This window comes from Cricetulus griseus, chromosome 2 (assembly GCF_003668045.3).
Source record: "Cricetulus griseus strain 17A/GY chromosome 2, alternate assembly CriGri-PICRH-1.0, whole genome shotgun sequence".
Taxonomy (NCBI): Eukaryota; Metazoa; Chordata; class Mammalia; order Rodentia; family Cricetidae; genus Cricetulus; species Cricetulus griseus.
The window spans coordinates 261,591,640-261,609,484 of NC_048595.1; the positions used below are offsets into that span (position 1 = coordinate 261,591,640).

At 39.4% G+C, this 17,845-nt stretch overlaps 1 protein-coding gene across 2 annotated transcripts in view; it reads left to right on the forward strand.

The window, feature by feature from the left end:
* Lama4 (laminin subunit alpha 4) overlaps window positions 1-17,845 on the forward strand; it is a 134,892-nt gene that overhangs the window by 85,761 nt on the left and 31,286 nt on the right. For both annotated transcript variants that reach the window (XM_027402141.2, XM_027402140.2), the window contains exons 16-23: window positions 4,819-4,935; window positions 7,081-7,260; window positions 8,738-8,877; window positions 11,233-11,412; window positions 12,049-12,194; window positions 12,963-13,125; window positions 14,466-14,599; window positions 15,029-15,200. In XM_027402141.2, coding sequence (XP_027257942.1) covers window positions 4,819-4,935; window positions 7,081-7,260; window positions 8,738-8,877; window positions 11,233-11,412; window positions 12,049-12,194; window positions 12,963-13,125; window positions 14,466-14,599; window positions 15,029-15,200 — 1,232 coding nt within the window. The remainder of the gene's footprint in view (window positions 1-4,818; window positions 4,936-7,080; window positions 7,261-8,737; window positions 8,878-11,232; window positions 11,413-12,048; window positions 12,195-12,962; window positions 13,126-14,465; window positions 14,600-15,028; window positions 15,201-17,845) is intronic.

Genomic DNA, 17,845 nt, shown 5'->3' on the forward strand with positions numbered 1-17,845 from the left:
TATATATATATCCAACATATGGTGAAAATTCATACTAATCAAATGGGCTGAATGATAAAAACATCATATTACTAATATTCAAGGAGATAAAACCATAAAATAGACTAAACACTAAACCTATTTACCCATCCAGAAGAACTTTCACATTTTTACAGTGAAGGGAGGCATCATCCCCGTGCGAGTTGACTGGGATGACTTAATACTTATTCCCTGTGAGAGTCGATTGGGATGATGGGATTCCACAGCCTTCCGGTTAGTCGGCTCAGCTACAGTTTGTTTGCCGCAGCCGGTAGTTGTGGACAGCCTTAATAGATTCATAGAAAGAAGCTTTCCCCACCACTGTGAAAGTGAGCACGCTGAGAATGGGACAGAGAACACAAGAGAAACACCACAGTCTGTTAAACAAACAGCTGAATGGACCAAGAATGTCTTTAAATTGCCCTCATTTCTGAGGTCGTGGACTCATTCCCAAGGATATTTGAGCATTGAGTCGTGAGTAATAAAGCCATTATCTATCTGATTTATAACTCTCACCTGAAAACAAGCCAAGTTTGAAACAGAAAATTTCATGAAATTTTATCAAAGCAATTAATCTCAAGTCAACCATGCATTATCTTTTCATCCTGTTGTGAATAAAAAAAAATAGGAAAATGAGCACACTTCGATTTCTGTATTCTGAATCCTAAGTACCCCAAGCTCTTTTATGCTTTCTAGGTAGACAAAGGTAATAAAGAACACTCTGTCCTAATTTATCACATAATTCATATTAATGCCTTATAAAACTAATTCTGAATATGCTTTCTGGAAATTAATGAGAATATGAGGAGTAAAGAATTGGATTTTCTTTTTTAATTTCTTTTTTCTTGTCTTTTTATTTTTACTTTTTATTCTTTTTTGTTGTTTGGGTTGTTTTTTGTTTTGGGGGGTTTTTTGTTGTTGTTGGTTTGTTTTTTGTTGTTGTTTTTTTTTTGGTCCTTTTCTCTGTGTAGTAGACCAGGCTGGCCTTGAACTCACAGAGATCTGTTTGCCTCTCCCTCCCAAGTGCTGATATTAAAGGTGTACCCCACTACCACCTGGCAAGAATTAGGATGGTAACAGTAATTTTAAAGCCTAAGTGCTGCCAAGTCTGTGAACTACTATGTTTCTTATGTGGGGAGGGCCAGGGTATAGCCATCATGTGACCCTGCCTCTTAAGCATTGTATTCTGCTTGACAATCTGCACACATGCTCTCAGTGAATCCTATCATCATGGAGTCACGGAGCCAACTGAAAACAGCCTTCCTGCCTGCAGATAGCATGTCCTCAGAGGCCCTCATTTTATATCCAATAAATCTCTTGCATCAGCTTCTTTGACTGTTTGGCAGATCTTGTCAAATATTTCATGATCTGTTTGTTTTTGGTTAAATTCCTTCCCTTTCCCTTGGACAAGGGACACCACAAGGAGTTTGGACCATGTGACCCTAAATTTGATAGGACTCTCCCTTTGGGCAATAAACACATTTGTAATATAAATTCAGGTTTTCATCTACTCAATTACATTCTAATTCCAGGTTAGTGTTTCTCCATTTTCAAATGGCTTTCTGTGATGAGTAATCTATTTCTCAGCTCTCTTTCTTATTCCTTGTCTATAACAAAGATTTAACAATCTGTAATAAGCATTAAAAAATGCCATTGCTGTAATCTTCTAAAAGGACCATAGCCTCTTCCATCAGGAAACACTTTCAGCAAAATATTTTTATAGATATCCAGCCCCAAATAGATTCTCCTCTTATTTTTATCAAGTCCCATATATAGAGGTAAATAAAGCAGCATTTAATGCAGTCATTGGCCCCAAACTAAAAGCTGAAAGTACTTTTGTATTGTCATATCTGAAACCAGAAATTCAAAGAAACGGGAAGGGCAGTTCACTGTCACTAAAAAATATGTTAAGTCACTCTTGGAATGCTGGGAAACTCTCAGAAACCTAGAGCAGATAGGTAAGCGCTTTTTCCTGATTACACTGTTTGGTGACAGTAAAACAGTGAAGTGCCACCTTGTATATATCCACTATACACAGCAGCAACAAAATACTCAAAGATGGAGCTAGAAGCAACGGTACCCTGCTGGGGCGCACATGTTTTAGAAGCTCAATGAAGTAAAAAGAAGAAGAAGCAAGGCAACCAGTTTGCTATTTGTCAATTTCCTGGTGCTTCAGAAGTAAGCCAAACACAAAACAAACCACTAGTTACAGGGAAAGCTGGTTTTCAGTTCAGACAAAGAGATACAGCTTTATGACCTGCTAGGATTTACTCAAGAATAACCCCAGTTTGGGAACCATGACCAGGGCATATTTTCAAGGAAAAAAAAAACAAAAAAACAAAAACAAAGAAAACTATCACAAATGAATTGGAGAGCCGGGCGGTGGTGGTACACGCCTTTAATCCCAGCACTCGGGAGGCAGAGGCAGGCAGATCTCTGTGAGTTCCAGACCAGCCTGGTCTACAAGAGCTAGTTCCAGGGCAGCCTCCAAAGCCACAGAGAAACCCTGTCTGGGAAAACCAAAAAAAAAAAAAAAAAAAAATTGCAGAGAGTAGATGATCCGATAGAACTATATATGAATACAGTTACGCTACCAGTTAACTCAGAAATTAGACTCTCCATGAAGAAGTCTCCAGGCTTCCAGTGAATTCTCTCCAAATATTAGAGATGAAACAGCACCACTTTTATCCAAACACTTCCAAATAATAGTAAAAGAAATATTCTCCAGCTTGTTCTGTAAAAGTTGGCGAAATGTAAATATCAAAACCTCAGGAGGACATAGAAAAGGCCAAATTCTCTTACAGATACAAAAATCCTAATCAGTCAGGTGTGGTGGCTCCAGCCTGTAATTATAGCATTCCGGAGGCTGCAGAGGCAGGAGGCTGCCTACAAGGTCAAGGCCAGTAGAGAATAAGACCTTAACTCAAAAAGCAAATAAAAGATATTAGCATGTCAAATCTACCATGTATAGAAATGGTAGCATATGGTGAGCAATATAAATTTATTATAGGATTTCAAAGGCAGTCTAACATTTAAAATATTATAGTTCATCACATTTAAAGACTATAGGAGAAAATTCATGTGATCATCTGACTATGCACAGGAAGACTTCTTAAATTTTTCATATATATTTTAGTCATATTCTTCCTCCCTCCTCCAACTCCTCCCAAATCACCTCTCCCTACCACTTCATTAATAAAGCAGCAGCTATGCAATGTGTTTTAAACTCTTAGTAAACAAAGAACAGAAGGAATTTTCCATAATCTAATAAAGAATAATAAAATAATATTCAGCAAACATATTCATTTAAATTACTAAATGTTTTACCAATGAGATTGCAAACAAAGTCAGGATATCCCCATTACCAACTCTAAATAAAATATTTAAGTAAAAGTTTAAAAATAGCAGATACCATATTCATTAAGGGAAAGACTCAAACTTTGTAAAATGGACAATTCTACCACGTGTTTTCTATCTATAGTGCAATACAATGATGCTTGAGACACTGTAACACTAGATATACAGAGAGACTGATTCTGGAATTTCCTTGAGAAGAGAGCAAAAATGCCAGCAGCCAGTCTTGAAAAGAACAAAATATCTAGATAATAGCGTATATGAGTTACACTAAATGGACTGAGTGGTTGCATTTGTATATTTATATGTGTATAAACATGTAACAACATAATCAAAGAAAAAGAAAGCAACAGAGATGGTGCATGAAAGAAGGAGGGCTTAGAGGAAGGGGAATGGTGAGGAGAGGCAAGGGCACAACAGCAAGGCACTGAAGACAATCAAAGTGTATTATGTACCTGTGTGAAATGTCATAATGAAGCCCGTTGTTTCATGCACTTGGTAAATGCTAATGAAAATGGGAAAACGTAGTAAGACTTTTAACTTTATAGATATTAAAACATAAAAGATTGTAGTACTTTGTCATATTTGGAGGGGGGATTTATAACCAGATAATACCTTCACTCAAACACACATACCCCTCCCCCCCACACACACATAATTAAAAATAAAATAAATCTTTACAAAGCCTAGGGATGGAAAAGATGTGGCAGCAGGTAAGAGGGCATACTTACCGTTTTTGCCGAGGACCCAAACTTGGCTCCCAATACTTAAGCCCTGGTAGCTTACAACCATTTATGACTTGAGCTCCAGGGAAGCCAATGCCCTCTTCTGACCTCTGTGGGCACATACAATCACAGACACGTACCCCACACAGACATAAACACATACACATAAATAAAAATAAAATAAATCTTTATAAGTAGATAGTAATGTAAACAGAATAGCGGTCCTCTCTGGCTAATCATACACAGAATCCAAAGGAGCATGGCGAGTGCTCAGGGCGTTCCATCTTGATGACCTCCTTGTAGCTATATTTGTGTTTACTGTGTGAAAGTTCATCAGGCTGTGCATATATAATCTGTTCCTTAGGTTCATGACTTATATTTATAAAATTTTTATTGAGAGAACTAGGAGGGGCATGATTCTCTTATAACCAGACATCATCATATGGATGGATAAATTTCCTTTTGACTTTATCATTTGTGCTACTGAATTTTATCAACCATGGTCTTGCTGTTTCTTCAAAACACAAGCATTGTGGCATCCTAAGTCACTCCAAACTAGTGTCAACGAGTTTTCTGCTCATTCTAAATGCCATTTCCCAGAGCTGAGTGCTAGGTTATTGCACACGCATCCATGACCCAGTCAGAATTTATGCTGCTGAGAGGGAGACTTCTTCCAGGCATCGTGGACCTCCCGGTACTTCCCTCTGCTTTTTCTCCACAGACAATATTGAAGCAGTGGCTGATACCAGCAGACGGGTGGGAGGAGCCCTGTGGAGGAAGGGGGCCCTCAGAGACCGACTGAGTGACGCTGTTAAACGACTCCAGGCAGCAGAGAGAGGTAAGGATTCAGAACTCCAAGGTCCCCAGTGTTTGTCCACTGTGTAAAACAACCTTGCAAGGAGACTTGAGGTGACCCCTTTTTCATCAATTCTTTCATACAGTAGGGTTTTTGTTCTCTTTTAACAACAACAAAAACTATCCTTAAAAATAACTCTGTAACTTTATCGCCCAGAGATGAGCATTAAATCAGGTGTTTTCTTCCAGTCTTTACTCTGCCTACATGCATGTGTCCACGTGTGTTTAAATAGGATTGTGCTGTTTCTACTGCTTGGCGCCTCTCCTGTGAACATCCACCCTTGCTAACAGTGTGCCCTAATTTGGTTATTGAATTTCTCTGGCCCCCACTGTACACAGCATCCTTCTGTTATGCGTCAAGTTATTCTTATCAAACAAGCAGGGAGATCGACACTCCAAAAAGAGAAACAAGTGCTTCCCTCGCATAATCTGGGACTCTAGTGGTGTCTTGAAAAGCTGTGATTGGAAGCAGACATGCCTTCCAAGGCAAAGCGAAAGTTAAGACACTGTCATTGGATATTGGTGTTTTGCTAAAATGAGGCAGCCTTGGAGTCCCGGAGCTCTGGCCAGGAGAGCACATTAACTAGGTAGCCTTACGAAAGGGTGCTTGCTGAACTCTGTGCTGTGGAGATGAGAGTCATTATTTACCTTCCAGGTGAGAGAATGCTAAGTTTTGTCAGGGCATGAGCAAAGTGACTAGGAGGGAGACTCAAACCAGTGTACGGCAAGATCCAGAGCATGGAAGATTAAACAAAGTGTTTCTTCACTTTAAAGACTTGAAGTTACAACATCAAAGTGATTCCTAAAGACTTTTATTACAAATGTAACACATTACCCTTATAGAAAAAGGTGAAAACATGTATCAGAGGGGAAAGAGGAAAAATATTGCCTATAATCCCAACATCAAGACAAAATTCATAAATTTACATTAACTTTATTTTAAATATGCAATAAGTTCTGTCTGTGTGTATGTATGTGTATGGTGTGTGTGTGTGTGTGTGTGTGTGTGTGTGTGTGTGTGTGTGTGTGTGTGTGCAAGAGCGAGAGAGAACACAAGCACAGCACATGTGCACTGTACTATTGTGCTCTGTGAAAGTCAAAAAATAACCTCAACTATGGGCCTTCATTATCTATCTGGTTTAAAACAAGGTCTCTAGTTCCTGGAACTCACCCTGTGAATGGGGTTGGCCTTGAATTTGCCTTGATCCTCCTGCCTCTACCTCCAGACGACTGGGATTACAGACATGTTTCCCTGTGCCTGGCTCTTGTTGTCTTTGTGAGGTAGAGTCTTGTTATGTAGCCATGGGTGGCCTAGAACTTAATAGGTACCTAGATAGGCTGACTTTAACCTTGTGACAGTGCTTGCTTACCAGCTGGTCCACAGCTTCTAGGGGTTCTCCTCTCTACTTGCCATCTTGCTGTAGCAGAATTGAGCTAAAGCTGTGTGCTACTCCATCTGACTTCATGTGGGTTCTGGGGAATCCCAGTCCAAATATGTAATCATTTTTTAATGAAAATTGGATTTTAACATCACAGCTTTTCTGAAACTTGTTTTTCTTTTGAAAACCAAAACAAAAAAAAAGACAACAAAAACTGAAACCTACCACCACCAACAAAATAAAAGCTTTTCTTATTAATTTTACTTCTGAACTAAATGTAGCATCATTTTTATGTCAGGAGTCTTCCACAAGAATTTCTTTTCCATAAAAGGAAGAGGTTTTGAGGATGAAGTTCAGATGTGAGCCATCACAGAAGCTGAAACTTCATGTTTATTTCCTGTCACTTTCTAACCAGCTTGCTAGCCTAGAAACATACTCAGTTTTTGTTTTGGTTTGGTTTTATGTTGTTGTTGTGGTTTGGTTGGTTGGTTGGTTTTGTTATAATTTACCTCTTAATTTAAAAACATTTTAAGTAAACATTTTGTACTATTGAGACTGCAGAGTCTTACTGATTCGTGTATGGATGCTGTTTATCATTTCTAGTTCATTTAACTTGTAACGCAGTTGTCACAGATTTAAATGACTTAGTCTTCTTTCACAGCCCCAAATTTGAGGTCTGTTTCACCCCAGTGACTGAAATGATGTCAGTGCTCTCTGGTGAAGGGAATGTCTGTCTACTCTGTGTGCAGGGGATGCCCAGCAACGCCTGGGCCAGTCCAAGCTGGTCATTGAGGAAGTTAACAAGACGGCAATGGCTGTCCAGCAGGTCACCACGCCAATGGCTAGCAACCTCAGCAACTGGTCCCAGAACCTTCAGACGTTTGACTCTTCTGCATACAACACAGCAGTGGCCTCTGCTCGAGATGCAGGTACCTCCTACAGGCTTCACAGGTTGCCTACCTGAAGAATCGGCCATTAAACTCTACACGACTTTTGATAGGAAACAGTCTGTTCCATTTGCATGTTAGCTTGGATTGCAAACTAAACTCATTTACAGAAATTAATTTAGAAAAAGAGAAACATTTTGTTCAGTTCATCTTTGTATTTATCTAGAGTCTAGATTTTTCTAGATTCTAGACAGGTATGGACCTACACAAAATATATGTAAATTTTACATACACCTACCGATACACTGGTAAAAGTAATACAGTAGTTAAATTAATGAAGTAGTTTGTATTATGTGGCAGCAATTAAAATGATAGCAATTGTCTTTATCAATGTAAGACTTTGCATAAAAGTCTTTGATCATAAAACTTTGATCAAACGTTAGAGTAAATAATTTCAGAAAAATACTATCTTACTTTCAAAGGGAAAAAATAGTTAATGGTGTTGATCTTACTAATTGCCATTTATGTTCTACTTGAGTGGATCTGATTATTACCAACAAATACCAACTATGTGTGTTGACCAATTCACATATATAATTTTATAGCAATGAAAATGAAATATATTAATGTCTACCTAATGTAGCTTTGCATACATAGTTAAAAAATCACATAATAACAGAAAACACTTTCCATTCTCACATTCTTATTCAGATTTTTCATAAATCTCTCAGATATCAATGTCTTCCAGTGTCATGACAAATCATGACTGGTAGTCATTGATAGCCATTCCCTACAAACCAGTCTCCAAGAACAGCTATGCAGACTACATCAGAATTAAAAACAGTCATGAATCTAGACCTGATCTGCCAGTCACTAGCAACTCTACCACAAATTACAAAGTCCAATTACCATAACAGGAATAAAATTCTTTTATATTATTTTCCCAGGTGTATTCATAAACTCATTCACGTAACCATTTATCTAATCATTATTTTTTAATTTTTAACCTTTAAAGAATTTGTATAGTTCAATAGTGGAGACTTTACTAGAATTCCTAAAGCCCTAGTTTGATCTCCAGCATGAGGTTGGGATGTCTGTATGTCATTTCCTCCCTCTGACTCCGCCTCCAGTGTAACAGCAACTGCAACAGTGGAAGTACACACAGACCACCTGAAAAACAGCCGTCTTGTCTTTCATCAGTAAAAGCCTTTTCACCTGTTGTATCAGTCTGTATAATAGATGTGTTGTGCCTTTGCTCTACGGTTAAAAGGACATCTGTATGTTGGTTGTGGGGCCTGCCCTTTAGGATGTACATTATAAGTCAGCACACACCACACATTTATAAATCAATATGTGCTCTAAATGTCACAAAAACAGAATGGATTGTGCTTTGAGCTCTATTATTAATTTTGTAAGGTTGAAAATTGTGTCCAATAGATTTACTAGAGGCAATATGCTCTGTCTCTCACTCAATTCTTAAAATATAATTAAACCAAGTGACTCATTTTCCTTATTGCAGTAAGAAATCTCACAGAGGTTGTCCCCCAGCTCCTGGATCAGCTTCGTACTGTTGAGCAGAAGAGGCCTGCAAGCAATGTTTCTGCCAGCATCCAGAGGATCCGAGAGCTCATTGCTCAGACCAGGAGTGTTGCCAGCAAGGTACGTGACAGATGAGTGGTGTCATCAGTTAGCTGGGAATGATGGGGACATGACATTGAACTCCAACTCCTCAGCAGCTCCTGGGGCCTGGCACCTTCCTGCTGTGTCATTTATTAGAGTCACATGAGAAGCTTTGGAAAATCAACCTATGGGGTATGGTGACACATGACTGTGGTTCAGGAGCTTGGAGGCAGAGGGAAGAGGGTCACAGCAAGTTCCAGGCCAGCCTTGTCTACAGAGCAAATCCCCTGCCTCTGGGCCTCCAAAGCAAGTTCACTTCTCAGGAAACATACAAATAAAGAATTTTTTTTCTTAAAGTAAACCAATAATTCCTAGTCCCAACCTCAGAGCAAGGAAGGCTCAGCACTTGTCATCTTTCAAGTACTTGGCTCTCCTAATGTGAAGCCAGAATTAAACTACAAAGTTCTAGTCAGCAAAGCTCATAAACAAAGGAAATCAAGTTAAGTGTCAATAAAAAGACTCCAATCAATGTGATAACTATTTATTTTTAGCAGCTGTGTTAGTGCAATTACCATTTGGAGTAGTCTTACCCAACTGCCCCACCTCTGCAGAACTTCTCTGGTACAACACCTATTGTGTGAAGGTTTTGTTGATCGCCCTTCAGGCTTCACTGAGGAATCATGAGTGGAAGAAACTGAAGGAAGGCACATGTCTGAGGTTCTGTTGCAGATACCTAGAGCCAGCACTGTCAGGGCAGATGCCCACACATCTGTCACATGCCAGAACAGGACTTGTGCTTGGGCCTCTCTATAATTTGTTTTAATTGATTTATAGAGTAGCCTAATTTTTACAACCAAATTATGTGATTTTCTTCTCTCAATTAAGAACTGCATCAAACAGAATATTGGGCCAAGGACTGGTAGAAACGAGATTAAGAAATCAATTATTTTATAGTGCTGTGGATTATTCTTGATAATTACATGCAGCTGTCAAGTGCAATGTAAGAGAGGGCCCTGCTTTACAAAGTATCTTATGTGGATACTTCCGTGAATATATCATGATAGATTATCTGAAACATATATCAAGAAATGGCATTTTAAACTGGGTGTAGTGGCACATGCCTGTAATCCCAGAATATGAGAAGCTAAGATAGGATTGTGGGTTTAAAGCCATCCTAAATTCATAAGAAGTTTCCAGAACAATAATACAGTGAGACTGTTTCAAAGACAAAAAGGGGGAGCACTTTCAAAACAGTTTTTGTTGGTGTTTTCTTGATGGTATCATTCAATATTGCTTAAATAGAATATAACATTGGGGCCCTGATCACAAAAATAATGGTCATTTTCTAAAGAAAGACTGTGCCCAGCTGCTGGCTACCCAGCTCCAAACTGAGATGCTTTTCATACACACTCCACATTTTGTGCAGCTTTCTCAGACTCTCAGGGAGGCTTCAGTCCCACACACTGCTTGGTTGTCAATTGAGATGTATTGATCTCTACTCAGCCGACAACAGGAGACAGCTGTGCTCCAAGCACTGGGGAATAGACTCTCAAGCTATCTGACCATCAGCATCAGCCAAATCAATACTAACTGATATAAACACATCTAATTATTCAGAGAGGTTTATGCATTGTCGAATGCCTCAAAAATCTCTCGAAACTCAAGTCAGCTCCTAGCTGTCATCGTGGGCCTCTAAGAAATATGCTGAAATCATACTTCACCTTTCTGAGAAGCATCACAGGAAAAGGCTTAAGGAAGTTCATACAACTATTAGGAGAGAGGCAGGGGCTGGAAAACACTTTACAGTTACCACCTTATTTCTCTTCCTCACAGCCTGTTGATTATGTCATCTTTCTAAAGAATACTGAGTGGCCAACTTAGAGTTGCCGAGTTATTAAGTGAAATGGCAGGTGGGAAAGTCAGGGGCTGTGTCTAGACCCTGGCTATGTGGGTGTGGTCAGGATGCTGAATACAGCTTTATTCTATACTGCTCTTATGACCTCGGAGAAGGGGTCTCCGCAGCTTTAGTACCGAAGATGAGTTATACTTTTCTGAAACAATTAATTCTGTGCATTGTAGAGTCACTGTGAGGTGTAAGACCAGCCAAGCGTCCCTTCATCTTGTTTAGTTCACCAACCTGAGTGTATAGTTCCCTGTGGAGTCATGTCTATCCTCATCCTTGGATCTTACTTGGTCATCATTTGCTCTTGCACTCTCTTCAGCCCATTTTAGTCCAAAACTATTGGTTGTGATCTGCCCCGAATTCTTTTTCTAAGAGAGAATGTGTAAGTAAATAACGGGATGGAGGCAAGTGGAGGTCCCTCCAGAAACTGTGGGAGAGCATTCTGCTCCTTTCTTCTGAGCTCTTTTAATGGAAGAACTTTATACTTCCAGATCCAGGTCTCCATGATGTTTGATGGCCGGTCGGCTGTTGAAGTACACCCCAAAGTCAGTGTGGATGACCTGAAGGCCTTCACGTCCATCAGCTTGTACATGAGGCCTCCTGCAAAGCAGCCAGAGCAGGCTGGAAACTGGATAGCAGATCAGTTTGTCCTCTACCTCGGAAGCAAAAATGTAAGCATTTTAGGGGATTTGAAGGAGATAGTGCTGCCCTCCGCTTTGAACAAAGCTGTTGAAAAAGCAAACAAATTTCCACTGTGATAATAAGGGCCAGAAATCATTTTAAAAGCAGGATACAAGCTGTGATCGAGAGGCAGTGGATTCCAGGAGTAGGGGCCACATTTTTGGGATTGCTTCCTGGCAGCATCCCATCACTAACTTGAGTGAATCTGAACGCTTTGGAATAGCTATAGCCTTTGTTTGTCAATGCTGAATCCTGCTTAAAGATGCATAAGGACTGGTTTTGTCAAGGTACATGATCCCTGCGCTAACCTGACAATGCTGGCACACTTCTGGCAACCATCACATTCCTGTGAGCCTTCAGTAGTTCCCCCTCTCCTCACCCTCCACCAATGTAACAAGCACTTAGCGATCACAGGGACCGCCCACTCTGATTCAGGCCCAGCGAGCGTAGAAAACAAGAGCAGATGCCAGCCCCGCAGCAACTTGGAGTGGTAATCCGAGTCAGAAGTTGCTTGTATCCAGCAGCTCTTCCAATCTATGATTGTGTTTTGCAGAAAAGAAGCAGATAGTATCATTTATGTAGATTATACTTACCGATTTTACTTAAGTGGCATCTTGATATTTCAGGCCAAAAAAGAGTACATGGGTCTCGCAATCAAAAATGATAACCTGGTATATGTGTATAATTTGGGGACCAAAGATGTGGAAATCCCTTTGGATTCCAAGCCTGTCAGCTCCTGGCCTGCTTACTTTAGTATTGTCAAGATTGAGAGGTAAGGTGAATGATGCATTTATCAAATTATTCTTTTTCAAATTATATTCTTTATCAAATATTCTTTATCAATTATTCTTTTATAAAATAGGCAATCAGATATGGAGGTAATGATATTAGTATTAAAAGATCAGAAAAGAATGAGTGTCCCTCCTTTCTCTTCCATTCCTCTATCCAAAAGGGCTGAGATCCTCTCTTGGCCCCACCTTACTCCTTCCTGTCCTCCTATCCATCCTCAGTCCTCCAAAACCTCTATGGTTAATGGTCAGCTAGTGGCAAACTCTGCCTTCTGACTCCAAGCAAGCTTTATTGTCAGAATGTGGTCAAAATATCACACAGCAGGTGAATGTGTGACAAGTGGCTTGTGTGCACATTTCCTAAGAAATCTATTGAAAACACACACACACACACACATGTGTGCGCGTGTCTTCTTGTAGATGTCATATGCATTTTTTTCTTTTTCATCTTACTTCTTTTCTTCCACTATTCCTATATTCCTTTCCAAACACCTCTGTGAAATGTAAATACTGGGGGGGGGAGGTCACTTCTACATAGCAACCTGCATACCTGATGGTTCTACCTTAATTAATTTTAAAATTAAGATGTCTGTGTCTCTACTTTCCTTCAGTAGTGGATATTCTGGGCAATATGATATAATCAAACACATGTTGTCTTTTTTTTAATGGAGTGACATTAACATTTTGACATAATGAAAGTATTTTCTACAAATTGCCAAGCTAAAGTGAGTGACAACCCTTTCTCTCACCAGGGTAGGGAAACACGGAAAGGTGTTCTTGACAGTGCCCAGTCTCAGTAGCACAGCTGAAGAAAAGTTTATAAAGAAGGGGGAGTTTGCAGACGACGACTCCTTGCTAGATCTGACCCCCGAGGACACTGTGTTTTACGTTGGTGGGGTGCCTGCAAACTTCAAGGTAAGCTAGGCAGCCTTGGTGCAAATCTGCTGTGTTTCTCTTATAAATCTATAAATCTAAATGACTGGGGGTGGGGGAGTTGGATACCACTTTAAAAGCTCTGTTCAATGGGTGATAGAATACTGGACCAGAATCGATAAGTCTGGTGTCTCAATCTGGTCTCTACAATCCATATTTTCAATGTCTGATACTTTCAAGTTACAGCTAACACTTGAAGATTAACTAAGTCATTTTGTAATTGATGTCATTACCAAAAAATACATCACAAAAAATTGAAATTTTGTAATGCCATTTCTTAATGTTATTTTGTAAAGGTAATAAATATTACTCCCAGGTAAGAATTAGTATTGTCTGCTACTGCAATGTTTGTACCTTAGAATGCCACTGGCTTGGATATAGATTTCAGCATTGCACATGGCAGTTTCAAATACTGTTACCTGAAATATACAAGCATAATATAAAACATATGAGATGAGAAAAAAGTAAGACCTAAAGGAGAGTATGAGACCTGATGAAGGCTGGAGAAAGGAAAGGCCTTACAGTTGTGGGCACATCGATGACCCTCTTTTGAGAATTCTTCTATCTTTGTATGAGACCAAGAATACCCACCTCACAGAATTGGTGTGACATTTGGTTTTCACTGTGAATTCATTGTTAAAGGTATGTAACATATATATTCTATTCCCAACAAACACCAGTTCTGCACTAAGACATGTGAAACTGACAAATCACTGTGTGTCTGCCATACTGATGCAAACTCTGGTCCAGAGAGATATTCATGTCAGTGGGTTCGTCCTCTGATTCTCTTCCACAGTGTCTGCATGAAACATGATGATGGGATAATTTGTAGCATGAAAAATAAAAGACCCAGAGACAGATAACTAAGGTTCAAACTTCAAGCTGAAGGTCAGAAAAGCAAAGCAGCCAGCCACTGTCTCCCACCTTTAGCTCAGGCTGAAAGGGCCGATCCACCAGCTCTTTACCAAGCCTTACACTTCTCCTCGGTGTGACTGGAGAGGATCCTGGAACTGAGCCTACAGAAGACCCTGCTCCTATCTTTTATGCCTCTCTAGTGCTGGGATTAAAGGCGTGTGATACCAAGTGCTGAGATCATCTTTGTGGGAACTGTTTCTCTTAGCACAGGATCAATTTCGTGTAGTCATTGTGGCCTTGAACTAACAGATATCCATCTACCTCTTAATCCTGAGTCCTGGGGTTAAAGGTGTGTGCCTGACTTCTATGGCTTGTGGCTGACTTTGCTTTCTGAATCCTCAGGCAAGTTTAATAAATCATAAATAATATATCACCAAAGTAATTGATTTTATTTCTCTGTCGCACAGCTCCCTGCCAGCTTAAACCTGCCCAGCTACTCAGGCTGCCTGGAGCTGGCCACTCTGAATAATGATGTGATCAGTCTGTACAACTTCAAGCACATCTATAATATGGATCCGTCCAAGTCAGTGCCCTGCGCCAGGTAAGAGACTGTTAGGAGCTTTTAATAGTCAGGCACCAGCAGTGGACAGGACAAGCATTGAGTCAATGCACAGGTTCTTAAACATTTCTTTGGGAAAAGTATGTGTGAAGCTGTGTAAGTGCTGGACTTATATAACATGCTTCCATTTTCCTCTGCCACAGATGAGCATGCTCAGCATTAAAATTCTTCATATGTATATATTTAGGGTCCCAAGGTCAGAGGTTTCCTTGAAAACTTCAATTATGCTAGTGTGTAGGATCGAGTAGAAATTCATTTAGAGCAGTTCATTTGATTCATTTATAAATATTTTATCTCTTCATTTCCATGCCATCAGGACAATGGAAGATGTTCTAAAAACGGGTTCAAGGGTCGCACTTGAGAAGTGTAACCAAACCTGTAACATGCGTGTGACCCTGTGTTCCATTTCAGGGATAAGCTGGCCTTTACTCAGAGTCGGGCTGCCAGCTACTTCTTCGATGGCTCCAGTTACGCTGTGGTGAGGGACATCACAAGGAGAGGGAAATTTGGTCAGGTGACTCGCTTCGACATAGAAGTTCGAACACCAGCTGACAATGGCCTTGTGCTTCTAATGGTCAACGGGGTGAGTAAAAGTGCAAGTCCTTCTTTCTTATTCCCTTTATTTCCTTTGCTCTCTGCTCTACATTTTCCAGGAACTGCCCCCTCCCAGGTTGGGTGTGCCATGCCATCAAAATGAATATCTAGCTTAGAAAGGAAAATCAGATTTATTTTTTTGCAGGGAAGTTATGACAGCATTAAATAAAAGCAGTCCTGAGATGAACTTTTCCACACCTCAATTTCAATACATATTAAGTCTACCCTTTCATAATTAAAAATCTTTGAAAAACCTCAGCACCAAGAGCTGGTTTATATTAAGATATTTCCCTTTATAAGTGATATAGATGTGACAAACACAGACATAAGCAGGTCATGAAACACCCCAAATTCATAATAAAAACAAAATATGAAATAAAAATTTAAATATAAATATTTTTAAATATTCAAATAAAATGGAATTTATTCTCATTGACTAATAATGCAGAAACCTAAACTCACTAAAAATATCTTATTAATACTAACAATGTTAGTGAGAATGGTATAATAAAATGTGCTGAGTGTTTCTGAATTTCTTTTTTGACACTTTGTGATACAGTAATTCATGAATGACCAAGAATGACATTCTAACCCAGTTTTTACCATTACTGTTTTATTGGCCTTCAAAACTAGATAGAATTAAATTTCATGCTCCACCTGGCCCAGGTAATCTCTGCTATTTGGCTGGTCCATTTTCTCTCCTCATGTCAGTTCTTCAAATCAGATACTATATTATCCTGTAAACGTTAATAAAATTGCTGCCAGCCACTAAACGTCTTCTTTGAAAGATTTTTAAACAAATTAGAAATCCTTTCTCATAAAAAAAAAAATGAAAGTACAGCTATGACTTAATAGTATGACCAGAAACTGAAGCTTCCCACCAGATGGCACAGTCATTCGGTTGTGCTGTGACTTTCTGTGGAGATAGAAAACTGCTGCTGAGAAATAAATATATATTTCAAAGATGGAAACAGCAGTACAGATGTAAGAGATGCTAGAGAGCTTACAAAGAGCCCACTACCTACCTGTACCAACTAATAGGGTTTACTGTGGTATTTCCATACATGCACAAATCAGACATTTGGTTGTCTTTATACGCCTTTCTTGGTTTCACTGTCCCCTCCTTTCTCTCCCCCTCTCTAGAACCTAATAGTTCCAATATGCGAGTTTTTGATAGATACTACATTCATGTTGTTTTCATTACCAAAATCATTTAACAATAGAAAAGTGCCCCCCAAAATGTTTTCAAACAATCACTAATCTACACCATACTTTCTGAGAAAGACAGGGAGGAGGGAAGGGGAAGGGAGGGAGGGGAGGGGAGGGAAGGGAGGGAGGGAGGGAGGGAGGGAGGGAGGGAGGGGAGGGAGGAGGGAGGGAGGGAGAGAGGGAGGGAGGGAGGGAAAGAGAGAGAGCATGCTACTTTCTCATCCATTGCTACAATGTCCTTTATCTTAAGTTGACATATCAACTGTGTTTCTTGAAATAGCCAGGTTCATGCTACTTAAAGATATTTGTCATCACATATAAAGTTCAACAATTTAAAACAGCACATTTCATAACAAAGAAAATGTCTTTTAAGTTGACGGTATTGCCAAAACTTCATAGGAAGTAACCAGCAGACACCTACCTGTCCCAAAATATTTTCACATCACTCCACATCTGAGTATAAAACGATTGTCAAAATTCTATTTTTAAGTCATATCACCAATAAACCCCCACAAAAATACCCAAAGAGGACACTTTGAGCCCTTCAATTCAGGAAGCCTCACCAGCTATGTGAAACCTATGAAAATCTGTTACAACCATGGAATGAAGTCCCAGGGTCAATAATTAATATTTAAGATCACTTTCTTTCTATGTCAGTTAGGTTTTGGGTTTGGGTTTTTTTTTTTCTGGTAGGGTTGTTTTGTTTTGGTTTGGTTTGGTTTTTGTTTTTTCAAGACAGGGTTTCTCTGTGTAGCCCTGGCTGTCCTGGAACTCACTTTGTAGAACAGGTTGGCCTCCAATTCAGAAGTCCACTTGTCTCTACCCCCCAAGTGCTGGGAATAAAGACATGCACCACCACTGCCCAGCTATTTCATATTTTTTAATGAACATAAATAAATGTTAAAACCATTTTCCCCAACCTCAGGGATTGTTTCCCATGTCAAGAAATACACAAAGAAGAGATCACTTTGTGTAGAATGAAGACTTTACCACGATACTTTATTTTTCAAATTCATTCAATTCTTGTACCTATGAACCATCTTCTGAAAGGAGAAAAACACAGCCAACAAGTTATTTGGCAACTGCTGAATTATTTCTGTTTTCTAACATCATCTGGCCCAAGTTCATTCTAATTCCCTCTTCACTTATGCAAACCCAGTGGCTCAAAACAATACAGAAATGACCTTCTTTTTCCCATATCCATATGTGTTGGCACTTTAGAAGACCTCTTTAGCCTACCTTGCAATGATTTTCCAGTATTACCAATTTTTATCCTTAAATGAATACACTTGCACCTTTGAGGCTATTATATTTTCAAAAGTTGCTTAACAGCAAGACAGTTGGAAAAAATGTGGTACTTTGTCTTGGAGAATTTAAGGTCAATAATGTGACTTATTTTTCCATGCAGTGTTTTCTAGAGAAACA